This window comes from Rhea pennata, chromosome 7 (genome assembly GCF_028389875.1).
Source record: "Rhea pennata isolate bPtePen1 chromosome 7, bPtePen1.pri, whole genome shotgun sequence".
NCBI classification, from domain to species: domain Eukaryota; kingdom Metazoa; phylum Chordata; class Aves; order Rheiformes; family Rheidae; genus Rhea; species Rhea pennata.
Genome location: NC_084669.1, coordinates 21,447,532 through 21,468,637, shown reverse-complemented (window position 1 = coordinate 21,468,637; position 21,106 = coordinate 21,447,532). Strand labels below are relative to the sequence as shown.

At 43.4% G+C, this 21,106-nt stretch overlaps 1 protein-coding gene across 1 annotated transcript; it reads left to right on the top strand.

Moving 5' to 3' along the window:
• Positions 1-881: 881 nt before the first annotated feature.
• Positions 882-19,618, top strand: PKD2L1 (polycystin 2 like 1, transient receptor potential cation channel). Its single transcript, XM_062580189.1, is given in 16 exon segments — positions 882-1,176; positions 5,307-5,420; positions 7,279-7,406; positions 9,007-9,263; positions 10,319-10,543; positions 10,922-11,109; positions 11,112-11,149; positions 11,520-11,690; positions 12,363-12,544; positions 14,867-14,987; positions 15,590-15,688; positions 16,424-16,545; positions 16,880-16,997; positions 17,227-17,363; positions 18,247-18,394; positions 19,406-19,618. Coding segments are annotated over 16 exon segments (2,556 nt in total).
• Positions 19,619-21,106: the final 1,488 nt, after the last annotated feature.

Here is a 21,106-nt window from a genome sequence, read left to right as displayed (position 1 = left end):
TTCTTTAACAAACACTAGAAATTTGCTCCCGTTTCCCACTCCTGGTTTTAGTAATGAGATAGCAAAGAGGGAGCTGGGGAAATTGAACTAGGATCACGTTTTAGGACATAAAACAGCTTCTTACTGGCAGCACGCATAATGCGTGGGAAGAACTGCTGTGCCTCTGAGCCCGGGCACAAGCGCCACGCTGGTGCTAGCCACCAGCGCCATCTGGTGACTCCCCACCAGCCCTCTCCGTGCTGCATTTCTCGGAGAGGATTTCTGCCGTTTGACGCTTCACTCAAAATTTAAACCTTCCTCAATCCAGGGGTAATGAGTTCCTATCCAGCTCTGCTGTGCCCTGTGCGCAGCCCAAGCCTCTCCAGCAATATCCACCCCTCTCTTGCGAACAGCATTTGCACCGGGACCACACTGTGCCCTCGGCCCGACTGGAGACACACCTGGAGCTGATCCGGGCTGCAGATAGCCTGAGAGGCCCAATTAAATCCAGTTTCCTTTCTTCTCCCCTTTCTGCCTCAACTCAGAGTATATCTCCTGGCAGCCTGCTCTGCTCACTTCGGCATCCGGACCTGTTAGCTCAGCTGGGAAGCAGAGAGCATCTCCTGGATGTATCTGTGTTCCTAGAAGAATAGGGCTGACAGCAGCTCCTGACAATGGGCAGTGCCACCCTCTGATATGTGTTACAGGCTGAGCCAGTATAAAGCGGAGGCAGGATGCTGCTGTCTGTGGGAAGCTGGTGGTGCACCCTCCCCCAGGTTGCTGAGGCAGACGAGCTGTTTCGCCCTGACTGATTCACTCTTTGCTAGCTTAAAACTCCAGCCCAGGCGGGCTGCCCCAAGGAATTTCAGTTTAAAAAGTACTTCAGTCCCCAGTGAATAGCCATGAGCTCTTCTCACCTAAACAACAGAACTGAGAGCCACTTTCAAGCCTCAGAGGAGCATGAACTAGAGGCAGTGGGGAAGAAAGCTTGGGATAATCCTGTTTATAATGGCACTCCCACTACCTCTTTGAAGATCAGAGCCATCTACAACCCCAAGTCCATTCTAGAGAATCCCTATGGGAACTTTGAAGAGATGGGAGATCCGCTACCCTGCCAGGAGGAGCAGAGCAAAGCTGTGGATCGGAAGATAAGTCCTTTCCCCAAGTGCTGCTCCTACATCTTCAGAGGCATCAGAGGTAAAACTCTCACTTCTGACTAGAAATGCTTTACTAATCTTTGGGAACAGCAATGATATTTGGGAAGAGGAAATGCAGAAGGGAGAACACCCATTGTATCTTTATAACCTGGGAACCTGCTCAATATAGACTAGCATTACTTCAAAAGTCATATTCAACTGGTCGGGGGGAGCCTCCTTATTCCATGTGCCTTGCTGCAGCTCCAGAGTCTGTCCTGTTACCATTCCTGAAGAGGAGGAGGTACAGACAGACTTAGGGATGTGCTCAAGGTCATGCAGCGGAACCGCTGGCAGAGCCTGAGGCAGAACTTAGATGTCCCGTATCCACTGGAACCATCACTTTGATGATGAGAATATTTCCTCTTTGTATGAATTTCCCAAATAGAGTGGTACTGGCTCCCCCTATGTTATTGTAACTTATGAATCGATATAAATAGCCAGTGGAGAAGATCTAGAACTGTCAGGGCAGAAATACAGAGGAAAACAGGAATGTACCAAACAAGGCTTTGTTTTAAGACAGCTGAAGGAAGGAGATGTTTGCTTACTACCTGAAAGCTAAAGGGGAATGAAACAACATGTAGGCTTGTATAGAAGCAACTGGCTAAAAGCTGGGAGCATTGATGTATGTTGCCTGTAAGGATACAGCCCTGGACAAGGGCACTTGTTGAATTGTTTCTCTTAGAAGGCATAAAGTCTCAATGCTAGAAAAACAAGACAGGCAGAGCAAAGAGCTGTCTTTCTTAGGGAAATGATTGTGGTTGAGGAGAGGTTTAGGGAGTGGGGGTTTTTGTTTTCCAATGCCTTTTCCCTTCTGAATAATTTTCATCTGCTGCTCTAATTCATGGTATCACAAGAACCTCTCTGAGACACATGGCAGCATAGCTAGGTCCAGGATTGCACAATCTCTCTGTGATTAGTTCTTTCTTAGCTGTCATTGCAGTTACAGTCCAACACCACTGATTCATACAAAAGCTAGAGCTAAAGCTTTAGAGATCTCTCCTGGACAAGAAGCAATGCTGGCAAGGGTTGGAGGGTAACTACAGATTGTTCGTAGGGAGTGTATCATTTACCTGTTTTATTCGGATGTCCTTTACTCTAGGCATTTTGCAAGACCTAATAAAGAAAAAAGAATTTATACCTTAATATCAGAATTCCCTTTTGAGTTGCCAGGTTTGAAACTGGAGAGTACAAATGAGAAGCTGTCAGGACACTACAGCATTCCCTTCTTTCATGGGTGTTGCAGCAGTATGTCCTGCCAGCAAGGGTAGTAAATACAGTAAGGCTGCAGATCAGAGCTGTACAGGTGAGAAGAAATGCATCTGGCAGCCTCACAGATAATGGATGGGAAATTCTTCCTTGAATGGTGTCCTTTGCATCTCTGTTACAAGCTAATTATTTTTCATTGCATTTTTCACAATAATTGTGTTTTGTTTTATTTTCCTTACTTAACCACATTAGTGACTTGCATGGAAAATGGAGGCAAAAAGGATAAATCACTTGTCTAAAGACAGAACTAAGGACAGAAAGGGACAGTTTGTGTTCCTTGCTAGCCATCATTCCTTGGGGTTATTTGTCCATGGCTCTTTGGTTTTCTTGTTAAGGTCTTCCTTCATCCTCACCAGCTACTGAGCTGGACTACAAGCTCTCATCTCACCAGCGAATAGTTGCTGCTCCCAGTGCCACTGCCCAGGTCTGCACCTCTCTGAACTGACTCCAGGCAACTCTGTGTCCTCTGGCTCCTGCCTGCCTCAAAGGCAACCTACAGACAGACTTTCCTAGGTGTCTTGGTGGCACTGTAACCTCTGAGAGGCACCCAGAAACCCACTGCCTTTGGAAGAAGATGTCCAGCTGTACCTGAGACTGAGCTTGGCACTTGCCTGGCTCACAAGTCTTGTTTAAGAGCAGCCTCAGAAGATAATGCAGATGTTCTTCTCTTGTGTAGAAGGATGATGAGAATTACAAATGAAACCTGGGCAAAGATTTTTCTGTTGTCTAGATTCTTCTTTTGCTCTGCTTTGCCAGACTGTCATGTAGGATGCCATGAGGAAGTCTGGAGACCTTCCACTCTTGAGTGTCCTTCTAGTCCAAATAAGCTCCATCCCCAGCTATCCAAGGCAGGGCAACAATAAAGGAGACACAGTTGGGAACATGCTTCACCTAGGGGCTGGTAGATTTCCATTGCATGTTCCCTAACAAAACAGCTGAAATCAAACCTCATCCAATATAGTTTTACAACTAGTGCATAGAATCTGACAGACAAGGGCACAGGGATAGCCTCATGGTCCTCCAGGTATAATTTTGGACACGTTTCTGAACCAAGTTTTATTTAAGAGTATTCAGATGTCCCAGAATTCTGATGTTCCTTAGTGCACCTCTTTTCCTGCAGCAAAGAAACCTGGTGCTTCTGTTTCCAGCATGGGGATATTAGACGCTCCCTACTTCATGGAAGAACAAATAAACCTGTTAAAAGATTGTAACATGCTCTGATCTAGAGATGATGGAAGTCATTTAAGAGTGACCTGAACAGACGGTTTCCCAAGGAGAGAGTCCTGACCCATCTCTAGTGTACCTTTGGTGGTACTGGGGTATGCTCTCATTTTCTTGTCATTCATTGCTTAGAACACAAAAACGAGAAGCAAGTTCAAATCATCATGAGTCCACTTACAATGCCAACTTGTGCCCTCCTCCTCTGAGTAGCTTGCCTTTCCTTTCTACTTCCTCAGCCTTACTTTTGTCTCTCACACTAGTGTCTCTCTGCTCCTTTGTTCCCTGCTCTTTTCCTCTATTGTGAAGAGTCCTGTAGACCACATACCACTCTCCCCTGCACAGGACCTAACCCAGATCTCCTCCAGCCTCTCATTTCTGTTGCTGTTCTTGGCAGAGTCAGAGCAGACTACTGTCTGTTTGTTCAAGAGTGTGGATGCTGAGGGTCATTATGCTAGGTAAAGGTGGAAAAAGCTCTCTGGTCTGTTGAAATGCAAAAAACCTATCAAAAGTGGAAGTACACACAATACTATACCACTTTTGCTTGTTCCAAAGTAAAAAGCTCTTCCTCCTCCTCTGCCAAAGACTACTTAAATTGTGTGGCCTTTGATCAGCTTTGATCCTGACTTGCAAGAGGATGATTGTTGCATGCTACTGGGGGTGGACATCAGAGCTGAGCTGTCTGGGAGTTGCAGGAAGAAGCAAGACTGTCAGTATTATTGATGTGCATTCCATCAGTAGGCTTTCAAGTGAAAATTCTTGTGCTTTTAAACTTCAGGAGACTTTTTGCAATCACAGTAAAAAGTCATTACAGCAAGAACAAACAAAAAATTAAAGGTGTCAGGTGGTTCGTCAACACCAAAACGGCAAGGTTCATTTTAAAGAAAATGTTCCTCTCTTTTTGATCATCCCTGGAGATGTTTAACGATTTGCTTTTGTTGTGTGAAGAAAGCAGATCATTAGGTGCTGTAAACAGGCATGACTGTATTGAAGTCATTGGATCTCCATTGACACACACCCTGAGGATGATTTGGTTCTAAATTCTGAAAATATTGAGTTGAGGTATTTTGATCAAGTCTTATGACCTACAAGAAATTTGCAAGACTATCTGAGCAAGCAAGGGACAAATATTTGAGGCCAGATAGTTCAGCATATACTGAAAGGACTGAAGTGTAGTTGTAAAGCTAACATCAGATGCAGTTCTGCTGTTGAAGTCCTATCAGGAGGTCAAGTGTTGGTTTGTGGATGATTGAGATGCAGTTTTGTGGTTCCAAGAATATGTGTGACAAAGATAGAATTTCTAGAAGTGTAACCTGAAAAAATGGCAAAAAAAGATTAGACTGAAGCAGAAAACTGAAAAGTTTTTTTAGCAAAACAAGAAATACAATGTATTTCAGTTTTTGCCAGTATCAAATCTTTCACAATGGAACGGTTCATTTTAGGAGTTATTTCTTGTGTATTTCACGTGGTTTTTACATCTTTTAGTGAAGTTTTGAAACAAAAAGTGGTTTTGAGATGAAGGATTTTGTTTTGAAAGTGTCAAAAATCTAATAGCTCAAGAGCTCTTTGGGAACAGGGCTTCAACCCCTCACAGGGCCTCTGAGAATGGTTTTCAAAGCTCTCTTATTTCTTTTTCACACCCAATAGGTCTGTGGGGTACTACACTGACTGAAAACACAGCTGAAAACCGAGAGCTTTATGTAAAGACTACTCTACGAGAGCTGCTAGTCTATATTATGTTCTTGGTGGATATCTGTCTATGTAAGTACCTGTCATGTCTCGTGGGCGGTTTTTCTGTGTATAGTGTGAGATGAGGAATGTGAGGTTTTATAACTGGACTTTCTCCCTCTACTTTAGGTATTAAATTTATTGTACATGCACTCTGCAGCAAACAGGCATGGTGTTAATATACAGAATAGCTACTGCACTCACAAATGAAATAACTCAATAAATAGCTTCAGACTAATCTGGTACTGGCTGGGTTTAAGCAGTATTTTCTGAATCACTCCATCAGTTCTACCCATCAGCTTCAAAGACCCATCAGGGTCTTTTCACAGTTTCATGGCAAGCGTTCAAGCCCTGGAGAGCAGCTCTAGAAACTTCCTGGCATCACAGACACAGGGATCAGAAGTATTCCCCCACCTCAGACTTGAGGGGTGCTGAGGTGATAACGCAGATGGCAGCTCACATTGTTGTTCCTGGGTGGATTTAAGGCAGCCTTGCACTCAACGCTAATGGACTTTGTCGGGGCAGAACAACAGCTGTTTGTTTTTGGGAAAGGTTCATTTTTTATCACAAAAGAACACCTGTGGCACGAGACAGTGCAAAGGCTTATATTTCATGGACCTTATGGCAGGAGAGATACACAGACAATACTGTCCTGAGTTACTATCACACTGGCCCAGGGAAACAGCGCCTCGGTCGCTCTTCCAAAAGAACCAGGACACGCGCACAGACACACATGCACACGCACTTGTGCTCTGACTCATCCGGGGGGAGGGGGCAGCTGAATGTTAACTGCTTTATTTTCATAGTGCCCTTTCAACAGTAGGACATGTTCTCAGCGATCACAGTGATGGATGCTTTCCTGCCAGGAGGTGTAATGGAGAGCTGAAGCAACACGTTCAGGGGAGTTAAATGACCTGTCTGAGGTTCCTTGGTAAATCTTACCTGGAGCTTTTGATTTGAGGAAATGAGGTAGTCTCTATCCTTTTGTAGCTTCATCAGGACTAAGGGCCTTCAAAATACAGATCATAGACTCTGTTCTGAAAAAAGAAAATTTCCGAGAGAAACTTTGTCTGAGGAAAAGAATTCTGTGTCATCTGGGAGCTTCAATTACATTATCTAATGGTCTTTTCTGGCCTTTAAACCCTTATAATCTGTCAGTCTGACAGTTTAAATCCTGGAGCACACAGCAAATAAGGTTGTAAGTCCCTTGGTATACAGAGAGTAATGTGATAAGATTTCCCAATGTTTTTTCATCTGTAGAAACCACCCTCCTGTGGATCATGTACAGGATTAAATTCTGAACTTTTACAACTGAGTACTAGAGTACAAGGCTAAAGTCCCTTAAGAATTTAAATCCAACTATAGGACCTTCAGTGTGAATAATCCCATGAATTAGGAATAAAAGACCAAGAGACTAGGAAAAGGGGAGAGGATTCCCTGCCCTGTTCCATACCATCGGCTTCTTACTGAGCATGGTAGAAACTGAGGAGTTCAGGACAACTGAGGCTTTGAAGGCAAAACCATCCCTACAGGAGAGCTGCTGCTCTGGTGAAGCAAAACAAGCTGATACCAGAACAGACCAGAATAGTCAAGGGTAGATTTAATGGGAGAAGGGAGTGAAGAGGCTGAGATTCCTCTCACCAGTGCTGCCTCGAGGGGGGTTTGAGCTCTGAGTCGCATGGTTTGGTCAATCCATACAAACATTTCTTTTCCCCAGTCTCCTCTCCTGATCATGTCTTGCTGGGAGAAGCCAAAGAGCTTTTGCTGAGCATCAAACTCTTCTCTTGCTCAGCTTACCTATGATAGTACAAGCTATGCAGACAGTGAACGCAAATCAGGTTCCGCTATTCAGATGCAAGGGAGGACCCTCCTCTTGTTTCCTCTCTCGTAGTGACATATGGAATGACAAGCTCCAATGCCTATTACTACACCAAAGTGATGTCCGAGCTCTTCTTGCAGACCTCTTCGGATAGCAGCGTCTCCTTCCAGTCCATTGGTAGCATGGCTGACTTTTGGGTGGTAAGTACAAATCTGGCCGGGCACAAGGAGCACTGGAAATCTGTTGGTGCTGGGACTTCACACTGTGCCTCTCTGTGCCTGACTGATTTTGTCTAGGTTGGGATATTCTGTTCCCTCTGAAAGTGGTACCTAGTGCTTTCATCAAGGCAGTCTGCTACCACAGACTCTTTTCAGCTGTTAGCACAAGTTACAGTATCAGCTGCATGCAAAATAGCCGCTGATGATGTGAAATAATCATAACCCTTTGAGCACTATGGCCCGAATACTGGCTAGGCTAAGTGTTGTGAGTGCCCAGAAGAGTCTGTTCTCCAGAAACCTACCAGCTAAACAGAATGTAACAGGAAAAAGAAATTGCTGTGATATGATGCTCATTGCACAGACAGGGAGTTCAGGCCCAGAGAGGTCAAGTGAATTACTCCAGGTTTCCTTGTGACAGAAATGGCTTTGAATTGTATGGTCTGGTATCTTAGCAATGAGCGTATCTCAATTTTCATGGGCATCTGTGGAACTGTATACTTAACCTTTCCGTAATTCAGGCCTGACCAGCCTGATCTACAGATTCTTTATGAAAAAGCTCAATGAAGATTTGCACTAACTTTTATTAGAAGAGAATAAAGAGGAGAAAAGAGATCTGGGGTCAGTCACATTTCCATCTAAAAACTGAAGAAGGAATAAGATGGGCCACAGTGAAGGTTTTGTCAACCAATAAGCCAGAAATTGCTTGTCAATTTTCTTTGTCTTTTTCTGAAATACTAGAAAAGTGCAATGAACTATGGCACTGTTGTTTTCCCTCCCTATTTCCAGGGCACTGGAAATCTCTTTTCTGTTTTGTAATTCCCAGCTCATGCCAGGGCAACTCCTCAAATTTGTGTTCACTGAAGAGGAAGGGACAAAGAATGATAGAATCAGTAAGGTTGGAAGGGACCTCTGGAGATCATCTAGTCCAACCCCCTGCTCAAGCAGGGTCACCTAGAGAATGCTAGACAGGATCCTGTCCAGATGGGCCTTGAATATCTCCAGAGAAGGAGACTCCACAACATCTCTGGGCAACCTATGCCAGTGCTACGTTACTCTCACAGTGAAGAAATTCCCCCTCACGTTCAGGCAGAACTTCCTGTGGTTCAGTTTTCTCCCATTTCCTCTTGTCCTGTCGCATGGGACTACTGAAAAGAGTTTGTCCCCGTCCCCTTGACACTCTCCCTTCAGGTACTTGTACACATTGATAAGATCCCCCCTCAGTCTTCTCTTCCCCAGGCTGAAGAGGCCCAGCTCTCACAGCCGTTCCTCATAGGGCAGGTGCTCCAGCCCTCTGATCATCCTCGTAGGCTCCTCATTTCTTTATAAGCACAAGGTACAAGTGAGTATATTTATAGGCCTGTGAGAAGCCAGTAATGACACTTCTGCCAATCATCCCTCTTCCACCCTGTGGCTCCATCCAGCCCTGGTCTTTCCCTTCCTTAGCACATAGCCAACATGAGCTCTACCACTTCCCAGCTTATGAAGCAGAGAGAGGTCTCATTATCTCAAGGCTAGGCCAAGAAAAGTTTTCTGAGGTGTGGGCTATGTATGAAGGGGATGCTCTCCTCTCCTTTTCTTGCAGTATGCACAAGGCCCCCTCCTGAAAAATCTCTACTGGACCAAGTGGTACAACAACGAGTCCCTAGCAGCACACAGCACCCAGTCATACATCTATTATGAAAATCTGCTGCTGGGTGTCCCACGCATGCGACAGCTAAAGGTGAAGAACAATTCCTGTGTGGTTCACGATGACTTCAAAGAGGAAATCTCAGGCTGCTATGATGTATACTCAGAAGAAAAGGAGGAAAGGGTCTCCTTTGGACTCATCAATGGAACAGCGTAAGTATATCTGCTTCTGCTGCTCAGGGTTAGCAAGTCTCTCTCTCTCTCTCTCTCTCTCTGAGTGTGTGTGTGTGTTTAATTGCCCCTAATTGGTCTATTCTAGCTAAAATGACATCCACTGAGCTCAGGATTTTGGGGGATAGGTTTCTTGCATAAGGGTGAAACTCTTTTCAGCCAGAGACAGGGAGTCTTTTGTGTCTATCAGTAAGGGCAAATGCCTCTCTGAGGAAAAGTAGAACAGAATGAGGGCAGAGTGACACATGCTGGGGGAGCACCAAGAAATCAGGAGGAGAATTAGGTACGGAGAGCCTGGGAATGCGATGTGGAGGGTTGTGGGGTTTTTTTGTTTGTTTTTGAAGAGAATGAGGATGGATAGAAACCTTTGTGATCAGATCTAACAAATGGATGACACTATTTGCTTCCCTCATGGAATTTAGGAGCCAGAGAGATGGAAGTGCATCTCTTTCATCTTGGAAAGCCATTCCCAGAGATGTCTGAATCATTTTCTTGAGACCCACCTCTCCTAATTTCTTCACTGAAATGGAATGCAACCTGTAAACCAATGCTATTTTTTTTTGTCTCACATTTGGATCTTTTTTAGTAATGATTCAAGTGACTGATGTGGATTTTCTCTATACTAGTAGGACACAGCTACAGCTTATTAACTCTTTGATTGGTGCGTATATCTTGGTCTGTGAAAGAAAAGCTGTTGCTTGTAAGGAAAAATAAATGCAAGTACGTAGAAAGCAATGTAGCAGATCCTGGGAGTAACCTCCGGGAAACAAGACGATGGAACAGCCTACGAACCCACAGGATCATCCCTCTATTACACAGGAAGCCATGTTGTGTCACTGCTGAGAAGCAGTAGATCATAAGTCTATTAACAACAAAGAACTGATGTAGGTTCAGATCCAAAGTAGAGAGTTAGGTGCCAACTCTTGCATTAAATTCCTGTGTCCCATGAGGATGTAGTTGCATTTTTTCTCTTGGATGCTAGGTTATATCCAACCCTGTGGACTGTGATACCTTTGCCTATGGCTTGTCTCCTGCAGGTGGAGGTACCATTCTGAAGAGGAGCTGGGTGGCTCATCTCACTGGGGACGATTAACAAGCTATAGCGGGGGAGGATACTACCTAGACCTCAAGTTGACCAGAGAAGAGAGTGCTGAAGCCCTGAAGGTCTTGAAAGAGAAGTTGTGGCTGGATCGGGGGACACGAGTTGTCTTCATTGATTTCTCAGTGTATAATGCAAATATCAATCTGTTCTGTGTTCTGAGGTAGGCTGAGTCTCACTGGAAACCCTTCTTCCTCTCTCTTCTTCCTCAGTGCCACAGTTTCTTATAATGCAAAAATATTGTGATCTGGTCCATAACTGGTAGGCCTGAGAGGCATCAGTAGCTCTTGTATGTATTAGTAAGAAGACTCGGTCTTCTTGGCAAAATAATCACTCTTCTCTTGACCTTTCTTCCTGTCCTATTATGAGCAGTGAAGCATCAGAGATAAGATTGCATAAACACATGCAAATCTCTTCCACTAAGGGTATGGTAGATAGCTCATGCTGAAGTCTGATGCCTCTCAAAATTATTTAAGAGCCTCCATCATCCCATTTGTAACTATAGTTTTGTTTTGTTTTGTTTTGTTTTGTCTCCTTCAAGGTTAGTGGTTGAGTTTCCAGCCACTGGTGGTGCCATTCCCTCCTGGCAAATTCGGACAGTCAAGCTTATACGATATGTCAGCACATGGGACTTCTTCATTGTTGCCTGTGAAGTTGTCTTCTGTGTCTTCATCTTCTACTATGTGGTAGAGGAGATCTTGGAACTGCGGATCCACAAGCTTCAGTATTTAGGAGTATCTGGAACATCCTGGATGTGGTCGTCATTCTGGTGAGGATCCCTGTGCACTTGTTCTGGGGGAACAATGGCAAGGAGGTGTAAGGGCCAAAACAAACAAAGGAACAGGGAAGCTGGCCTGATAGGACAAGAGCAGACCTGTGTTTTGCTCCAACAGCAAAATGAACCAGCAGAACAAGGTGAATACATACTCTTCCATTGCCTATTAGGAGGAGAAAATCCTTTCTTTAGGGATACCTGAGGGACTGTGAGTTTGGTCAGGGCATCATCCATTGCATTAAGACCTTTTTTCCAGCTCCATAGTTGGCTGCAGTTTGGTAGCAATACCAAGGTGCTCTATGACACTTGAATTCATATGGAAACCATAGGCACAGCAGTCACTGCACACACTTCCTCTTTGCAGCTCTCCGTCGTTGCTATTGGGTTTCACATCTTTCGCACCATTGAAGTGAACAGACTGATGGGAGAGCTGCTGAAACACCCTGACATCTATGCAGACTTTGAGTTCCTGGCATTCTGGCAGACCCAGTACAACAATATGAATGCAGTCAACTTATTCTTTGCCTGGATCAAGGTATTATAGGGGTCTGAGAGGGGCAAGGGGTACAGTTTCAGATCTCTTCCTCCAGATAGTTTGGCATTTGTCTATTCCATCCCCCTGAGTGAACGGGAGTAAAAGCTATAGAACAGAGAATAATTCCTCAGTAGTACATTCTGTTTACAAGAAATCCAGACAAATTTTCATCCTGCACTCTGAGGTCATTTCTTTGGAGATATGCGACAAGGAGATGAGCTCAGAAGTTGTGGTGTAAAGGGTTGTTTGAAGACAGTGAGTACAATATAACTTTGTCCTCCAAATTACTAAAATAGTACAGAATGGACAATCAAACAAACCATGGTTTTCTTTCTTTATGGCCACCCAACAGCTGGAATTGGTTTATCTCTTGGTATGGGCTCTGTGTTTCAACCAAAACTTCATCACATAGTGGAAAACCATTCCACACCCAGGGCTTCTCATTATTCTCAATTCATGAATCCTTACAGCAGTCCCTGTTTACATTTTTCTGGGACACAGGAAACAAATAAACCTGCTTATAGTTCCATAGGAAGGTAGTGATGCACCCGGGACAAAAATCTTGAACTCTAGGCCACTGTTCTCCAGCCCAGTTGTATCCTCAGTGCCTTGGTACTATAATGACCCTGTGATGGACTGGCCTAACTTTGTTCCTGTTCGTTCTTCTTGCAGATATTCAAGTATATTAGCTTTAACAAAACAATGACCCAACTGTCCTCCACACTGGCACGCTGTGCTAAGGACATCCTGGGCTTTGCCATTATGTTTTTCATTGTCTTCTTTGCCTATGCCCAGCTGGGTTACCTTCTTTTTGGGACTCAAGTGGAAAACTTCAGTACCTTTGTTAAATGCATGTAAGTGTGTAAGTCATAATCATATTTTTGTTGTTTTCAGCTGTCAGAAACATAGTTTTAACTGCTTTCCAACCTCTCCCCAACTGCATATCTGAATGTCAATTAGCGATTTGTTGCATCTCATGTAATAAAGCCATAGTGGCTAAAATGCTGCTGTCCATCCCACTGCTGTAACATCCTCAAGGAAAAAAAAATGCAGTGACGGGAAAAAAACATGGATTATACACAGAACTTTGGTTGGCTGGTGTTTATTATCAGGGATATGAACAGATGATCCTACCTAGACTTTGAGGCTTCTTGCAGCCCCATGGTTCAATGAAAAATCCAGCTTTTTCAGAGCAAGTGTTTAGCCAGTCTTTTCATTTTGCTAAACTCTAGACAGCTTTCACTTGACGCAGAGTTGCTAGGCTCACTGGGGGCACTCAGCATGCAGAGCAGTTTACAGTCATTTTGCAGAAGAGCATCACAGCTCAGCTGATAGTTTAGCTTCTCCAGGTCATTCTCACACCTTCTCACCCACTGTAGGTCTGTAGAGGTGGTAGAATGATACTGCCTGACCATTGCTGACACTTGGGTACTTTGTTTTTCTATGCACTGGCAGACAGCTGCAGACTGTAATTAGGTTACATTTCTCTGTGATTCCAGTGGCAAGAATTAAGTAACTCGAAGTATAATGCTCAAGGTGCTTTTAAAAAAGCAAAGAGCCTCAGAGCTCCAGAGCTTTGAAGTTCTTTGATTTCCAAATACACCTGCAGCTCACATCATTTCTGTGGCTGGGCAAGGGCTGCATGACAATTTTTCAGTGGAATAGCTTTCCTTCAGATAATGCATTTTAATCAAAACAGAAGGAAAGAATAATGATCATTGCTACTGAACTTTGACAGGAAAGAGCTAAAGTAATGCATTTATCGTACTAGCAAGATAGCTTTGCACTGAAATGAGAAAGTTAGACTCTGGCTTATGTTAATGCTTAAACCTATGATTTTGATAAGGTAGCAATTTACTTCAACACTACAGTTCATTCTGAAAGTTGTAGTCATATTATATGTTAACTTTAACACAAATTCAGCATGTTTTCTAAAGTCTATTGTATAATAGTCTAAGATTAAGTGGAAATTTTCAAAGTGGGGGGAAAGAATTCCTTACTGACATACTGGAGTGAGACATTTTAAACCTAAGAAGAGAAAGTAAAGATATATTTCTCTTTCTTAGAGCTAGAAAACATTCCCAGTTTCCTAAATATTACAAATGCAATGAATCTTTGCATTTTTCAGACAGGACAAGGTCTTTCCCTGCACAGGGCTCTACTGTAAGTTTTTGTTTTATTTTCTTTGGCTTTCTTGAGGATTTCTTTTTCCTGAGTCATTTCACTGATCCATTTCCAAAGCAGCACCACAAATAATGCATCCAGATACCTGAGATGAGGGGTGAACAGTGGAAAGAGAGAATATATGGATGGGTACCTGCAGAAAGGGGTGGCAGGAAACGGGCTTATACCAACTTTGCCACTGAAGTTAGTCAGTCAGGAAATAGTTCCTTTGGGACAACTGCTTTTTCTATGACTGGTTGCAAATTCCACTTGTGTAATAAATAAGGACAGTTAAACTTGGCCTTCCGGGATAATTTTTAGAGACTTCACATTATGACTTCCCAAAAGAAAAAAAGGAAAGGAGTTGGAGGATAAAAATGCTTCAGAGAATAACCCAAGCCCATCTGTGACAATCCTTTGGTCCACACACCCACTTCAGCAATGTGTGATGTTAAGGGAAACATATGCTACAGCAGTGGTTTTCAGCCTATGCTCCACAGATCTCTGGCATCCAGGGCCTGCATTTAAGGGGTTTATGGAAGGTGACTGAAAAAAGGAAACTTCTCTTCATTAGACTTCATTTTAGGGGTTTTGAATTACAAAAAGTTGAAGAGCACTGGCCTGTAGTAACATTCTCACCACAGTCTCAAGGTCTCTGTTGCTGCAGAAGGCTTCTATGGTTCTGAGTCAAATGCCGTTATAAGGGAAAATTCAGAATTTATTCTTTAACTTCTGTTTGGAGCAAACACACTTTAGACAGCCAAAAACTTGTGTGGAAACCATGTTTTATTTTCCAGCCGGCTCTTGCTCTCACCAGATCAGCTCCATTCACCCCTGAAGCACTAGAGATACATTTACCTCACTAGTCGGACTGAGTGACTTAGACCCAGCTCTGGCTTATATCTGTGGCCTTTCAGGCTGCAGGCAGGTTCAGGGCTCACTGCAGGACTGTCTTAGGAGGTAGGATAAATGTCTATACTTTTGTGTAATCTTGTGCTCCTCCTCTCCTCCAGCTTCACCCAGTTTCGGATCATTCTCGGTGACTTTGACTACAATTCCATTGACAACGCCAACAGGGTCCTTGGGCCTATTTATTTCGTCACTTATGTGTTCTTCGTTTTCTTTGTGCTCCTGGTAAGCAAGAAAGGCCTCCATGCCTCTGTATTGACAACAGTGCTTGAGAGACCTCTCATGGCAATCCTTCCCCCCATGTTAGGTGCAATATAAATGCTTAGAGAGAAAGTCTCTGCTGCAATAGCTGCACAGTACAAATAGACCAAAGTAGAAAAAGAGCATGACTTCAACTGGAGATTAGATGCTTAGAGAGACTAAAGATCATGTTCATATTCATGGTGGAGCCTAAAAATGATGGGGAATACCACTAATGTGGTGGCTGAATTCAGGATGCTCAGACGAGCTGCTCTCCAATAAGCAGGGAGGAAAGCACAAGGGACAGTCCTTGGCTTCCTAGGCAATGGACAGGGATGTTCACAATGCCTAAGTTAAGTATTTATCACCAGAGATCCAAATATACCTTAATGTCATGCAGGATAGGCTAGCAGAGATGGTGTTTGAACTAGGAACAGCGTTTCTTTTGCCCCTTGAGTACCCTACATGGGAACAGCTCCTGCTCACAACTGAGCCCTGCACAGCTATGCCTGTCTCTTGCTGCCTCAGCTGCTGGGACAGACAAACTGTTTCAGGTTACTCCATCTTTTTTCCCCCCCTTTCTCTAGAATATGTTTCTGGCCATCATCAATGACACCTACTCAGAAGTCAAAGAGGAGCTTTCAAGCCAGAAAGATGAGCTGCAGCTCTCAGACATCTTGAAGCAGGTGATGAATATGGAAAGTTTACTGCTCTCTGTCTAAATCCTGAAATGTTTTCCTGCACTCTCTGACCCATGTGAAGCATCAGAGGTCTCAGTGGTTCCCTTCTAGGGTAGATCAAACTCCCAGACCCTTTGGCAATGAGGAGATCAGAAACCAGGGGTTGGGAAAAGCTCCTCACTTGAGCATGAGCAGCCAGGAGCGTTTCATAGATACTTTCCTCCCCATGACAATCACTAAACAAAGCTTCTTCAGTGTCCTTGACACAGTGCATGCTGATCAATAGCAGATGAAGTGGCACGCTCTACTTTGCTGAGCTGAGCACTTTACAGTGGTGAAAATTTGGCAGGTTACATCCAGATTTCTCTTCGGTAAAACTCCTGGAAAGGTCTCGGAAGTTCATAAGTGTCTGTGCTGTAGACGAGTATCCTGGAAATGAATGATATTTGAGACATTATCTTGGACAGCTGCTTGCTGGCAGCTCAAAAAAAGAAAAAGTAAGGAGAAGAAAAGCAGAAGGTAACTTTTCTTATGCAGACACTGGGTACCATGTTGGTATCACTTTGAAGAGGTGGCTCTAGTTTAGAGATGGGGCCCAGTTAGCAGTGCAGCATTTTGCTCCTGAAAAACTTGAAATCTCCCTGCATTACTCAGCATCTGCTCATCTGTATTCCACCGCTAGTTCTGCCTTATTTCTCACTATTCTGTCTCCATGATTCAATGTCCATTTGTACTTTTAAGAGTTACAACCGGACATTGATGAGGTTGAAGCTGAAGAAGGAGAGGATTTCTGATGTGCAGAAAGCACTGCAGAATGGAACAAAAGAACTGGACTTTGAGGACTTCAAGAACAGCTTGAAGAAGTAAGTCAGTCAGCTTGAGGGATGCTCACTTACCCTTTTCTCTCAGTCATATAGGCAATTTAAACACTGTGGTCTTCAAGGTCTGGACAGCAGTTAGTTCATATCTGGATCACATAAGACATAAAAATGGTTGTTATCACCTTTCAAAGGCCTCCTTTCCTGACAAATATAATCTCCTGTTCTAAATGAAGTTGTGTTGCTGCCTTCTTTCCATCTGAAATGGTTAGGTTTGTCACCGGCATATGTCAACAATGCATCACTTTCAAAAGCAGAGCTGTTAAAGCCTACCTATGTAATTTGGCACCTTGGGCTTTCCCTTTCTCTTCTTTTGCAGACTAGGCCATGCAGACCATGAGATCACAGCAGCCTTTTCCAGATTTGACAAAGATGGCAACCAGATCCTTGATGAAGAGGAGCAGCAGCAGATGAAGCATGACTTAGAGGAGAAAAGGGTAAAGGAAGGGCAAGGGAAGAAACCCTATGTTTTGTACAGGTCACTCTACAATGGCCTTTGGATTCTTTTGGGTTGGGGATGAAAACTAAGCAGGCAACACTGTTCCATCTCTACTTGGAGAGTAGTTGAGTGTGTGACAGTTTATGAAGCTAGGTGTTATTCATAGTGAAGTTGACACAACATTACTATCCAGCTTTGCAGGAGTTGTTTATATATCTGTCTTCTAGGTTGCTTTGAATACGGAGATTGAAAACTTGGGGAAATCCTATGGTGGCAACAACTTGGATGAGAATCTGGCCTACATGGAAGCAAAGACTAACCATGCCAATAAGGCCAGCTGGGTCTCCAAAGAAGAGTTGCAAGTGTATGTTGGTGCTGGCAGTAGTTTAGTCTCTCCGCAAATGAAGGGTCTAATTCTCTGGTGCTTCCCTCCCTGATATAACTGTTTACAGTGGTGCTGAGCTGTTGCAGTGGGAGTTTGTCCCTTTTTACATTGTACACTTGTAAATGAGCAGGTCAGAGAAGAATTGGGACAGTTCTCGTAAGGTATTTTGCTTGTTTCTGTAAAAGGTGGAGCTGAGTAATTTTGTTCTATGCCTCTGGAATAATCTCTGCAGCTGTCAACTGGCCATGGGTAGGTAATATGTCGTCATGCTTCAGGTCAGAAGGTGGCCTGGACAGCATTTCACAGAATCACAGAATGGTTGAGGTTGGACGTGACCTCTGGAGATCCTCTAGTCCAACCTCTCTAGGCAAGCAGAGTCACCTAGACCTAGGGGAATTTGGTATCTTTACAGAAGCTCCTGTGGGAATAAATATACTTGGTTTATAGCCTAGCTGGCCTTATCTTCTAGGTCTGAGAATAATACAAGGCTGTTTCTTCTGTGGAAGGAACATGGATAAATACATCACATAGAATCAGGATCTCTTGATTCTACTGCAGAGAAACACTAAGCAATCCACACATGGCCCTATCAAAGGAGATGTGGGTACAATATTAAATATTATGGGGTTAGATTGTAGCTGGACTGTGATCCAAACAGTTTGGGATCTACCCTCAGTAAAATCATCAGTTATAGCTGAAAACCCAGTGTAGCAGAGAGTTGTATGTCCAGTGGATATGAATCAGTTTGATGTGAAGCATTCACTCCTGTGTGACATCTGACTTATTGTCCACAAAATAGCTGCTGCAATGCTGGTGTCCATCACAAGAGAAAGTTTGCAAATGTAACCACTATCTTCCCCAGTCTCCTGCAACGTGTGCTGCAGCTGGAACAGTCCATCAACAGCATTGGTTCCAAGATCGATGCAGTAGTGAGCAAGCTAGAAGTGCTGGAGAGAAACAAGCTGAAATGGAAGGACTTGATGGGCAAGCCACTGGATAACATTAGTAAGGTTGGTAGCCCTCCACCAGGCACCTGGACCAGCTCCAGGGTAGGTGACCAACCCTGCTCTGTGAATGGATCTAGTATCAGCTATACTTTTCAAATCTCCACTCACATAAAACAGAAAGAGTTGGGCATGATCAGCATTTTGCATGATCAAGTCTCTTCTGTTTAAGGACAGTAGCACCAAACATTTTGCTTCACATCCCTCAGTTAACCACAGTACCCTTAAATACACCTTCCAGTTCCTTTGACACTAAGCTCGTTCCTGTGGCAAATGGATGCAATTCAATTATCTTCATTTGTATTGCACTTACTTATCCTTAGCCACCAGAAAAGATTATACTGTTCTTTCCAGCAAGGACAGCTACTGATAATTCTGTGGACTGTAATCTTGACATCTTTTCTACGGAATATTTATCACATATAGACTGGAAGACTATCAGTGTACACCCACAACCTCTCATTGCAAAGCTGTGACTTTTTCCAAAGGCTGCCTATATCCCAGGAATGAGCACATTTGAGCATTCAATTTTAAAGCCTAAGTCATGTGAGAGCCATATCATTCCCTTGTGTTTTCCTGGCTCACATAACAAGAATAGCCCAACAGTACACACTGAGCCAGAAAGAAGATTATCTTTTGGGCAGAACACTCTTGTGACCACTTTCCATCTGAAAAAGTGTGTTTAGGAGGTCCTACTTCTGGTGTGAACATGCCTGCAAGCTTCTTTAAGTATTTTCTTACAGATCTGCTTTGCCCCAGAATTTCTGGGAATGTTCTTATGGAGGGTGAAAAGGGATGACTCTTTTCTCATCTGTCTAATGCTTGAATGTATATTCATCAAAGTATTGTAGCAAACAGTATATTTGATCTTTAATAGACAGACTTGTACTAGTTTCTGGAAGAACATGGGGAGATATTTAAGGATTGTGTACAACCTTGTCTCACTGTTTGGAATATTGCTAGACTTCTTGGTAAGTTGCTAACAACATGAACCACTTCTTTTCTCCTGGTTAATAGGAGGAAGAACCCAGTCAGGAAGAACTGGCCCTCCAGAGCCCAGATCAACTAGGAAAAGGAGAACCAGAAGGCTGGGGAATGGAGTGTTTACGAAGAAACAGCCTGAGTGCCAGCTCCGCGCAAAATGGGATCTACCCCCACTTGCCCAGGTCAAATTTACCAGGGTCTCAGTTGTCCAAGAACACCCAGCCTCAGTCTGACATGCACTTCTAGCAAACAGCCCAGTGCTTCCACTCTGGCTCCTGCGGTACTAAGACAATGTCTGTTGTTTCTCCGTAGTTAGAATAGTTAGCTGAGCACAGACACCACTATTGCCAGGGTCTGGTGATGTGAAGAATCAGGGATGCTTTTTTCCAAAACAAGTGATGACACCACAAACCTAGAACTTCTGACCCGAGTATCTTTAGACTAGGGAAAATTTGGAAACAGATGTTCTATTTAGCTTCTGTCTCTGAACAGGCTGGTCGAAAGTCCTTTTATTTAGCCTGTTTCAAGACCTGAGGACCCCAGAGCCCTGGGAACGCTTGGGTCCAGAGTGGCAGATTGTAACTTGTTCTCAACACCTACATGCTCACTCTCATGATTTTTTGCAGGACGAAGATGCAGTAGTTATGTAAGCAAGACAGATGTAACTATCAGCATGAGATGGAATGAAGAAATTAGATATTTGTGTCTACCTGACTATTAACATTTCTTTTCTATCATAGTTTATTTCCAGAATGCTTTGGTAACCCTCTCCCTACCTTAGAGTCAGAACTGGAGATAAGAGGATACAAACACCTACCCAGATAACTGAAATGAGAGTTGACTCATACTGTAATTAGGAGGAGATTTGAAATATCATAAATAGGGAAGCAATGTTAGAAAATGACCTTTTGGTTACATACTTTCTAACACAGCTGTTGACACTAATATTTTCTCAATTTTTATGTTGTTTAATTTCAAGCTCCTTAAATTGCATTTCAAAATATTTCACAAAACCAGCACCATGTCTCCAAAGTTGTAACACTTCTCATTTTTACCAAGGAAGCATTTTTGTTTGCAGCTGTGGATGCCAACACCACTTTAGTTTAGGAATATTGTGAAAATGAAACAAACATCAGTTTCTCCAACAGGTGTAAAATGTTCTTTCTTTTCACTAGGCATTCATCCTTTTACTGAGACTTTTCCCCTCCTCTGTAACTGATGCAGCCTGCTGCAGCTCGTGTAAGTCAGCACTGCACTTAGTGGGTGTATTCTGATTTACAGCTCTGGAGAGGCAGGCCTTTCATTCTACTCTCCAGTTCAACAGCTCTGTTTTGTGTGACTTGAGCTACTGCAGTCATAACAAGCACACCAATGGTTAACATTTTTGATGAGGAATGCTGGCACAAGATCATCCAGTGAAATGAGTGGGGGTAAGATTTCACGTTAGTTGGACTAATTTCCAGTTTTATAATAAATTTCATCTCAGGGCTACTACAAAATTTACTTTATAGGGCTCACTTTCATTCATCACTGAAAGACAACCAGGTCTGGGGTGAAATATGTTGTTCATGACAAATTTCAGGACAGAATCATGCTGGAAGTATTTGAAATAACCTATCCGTTGCTATTCCACAATGGGTAACCTCAAACAGGCTCTGTAGGCTTAAAGTCAGTGGAAATGTGAGTTGTACCAGATCATTGCTAATAGCTTATATTAATGCCGCTTTGTAGTCT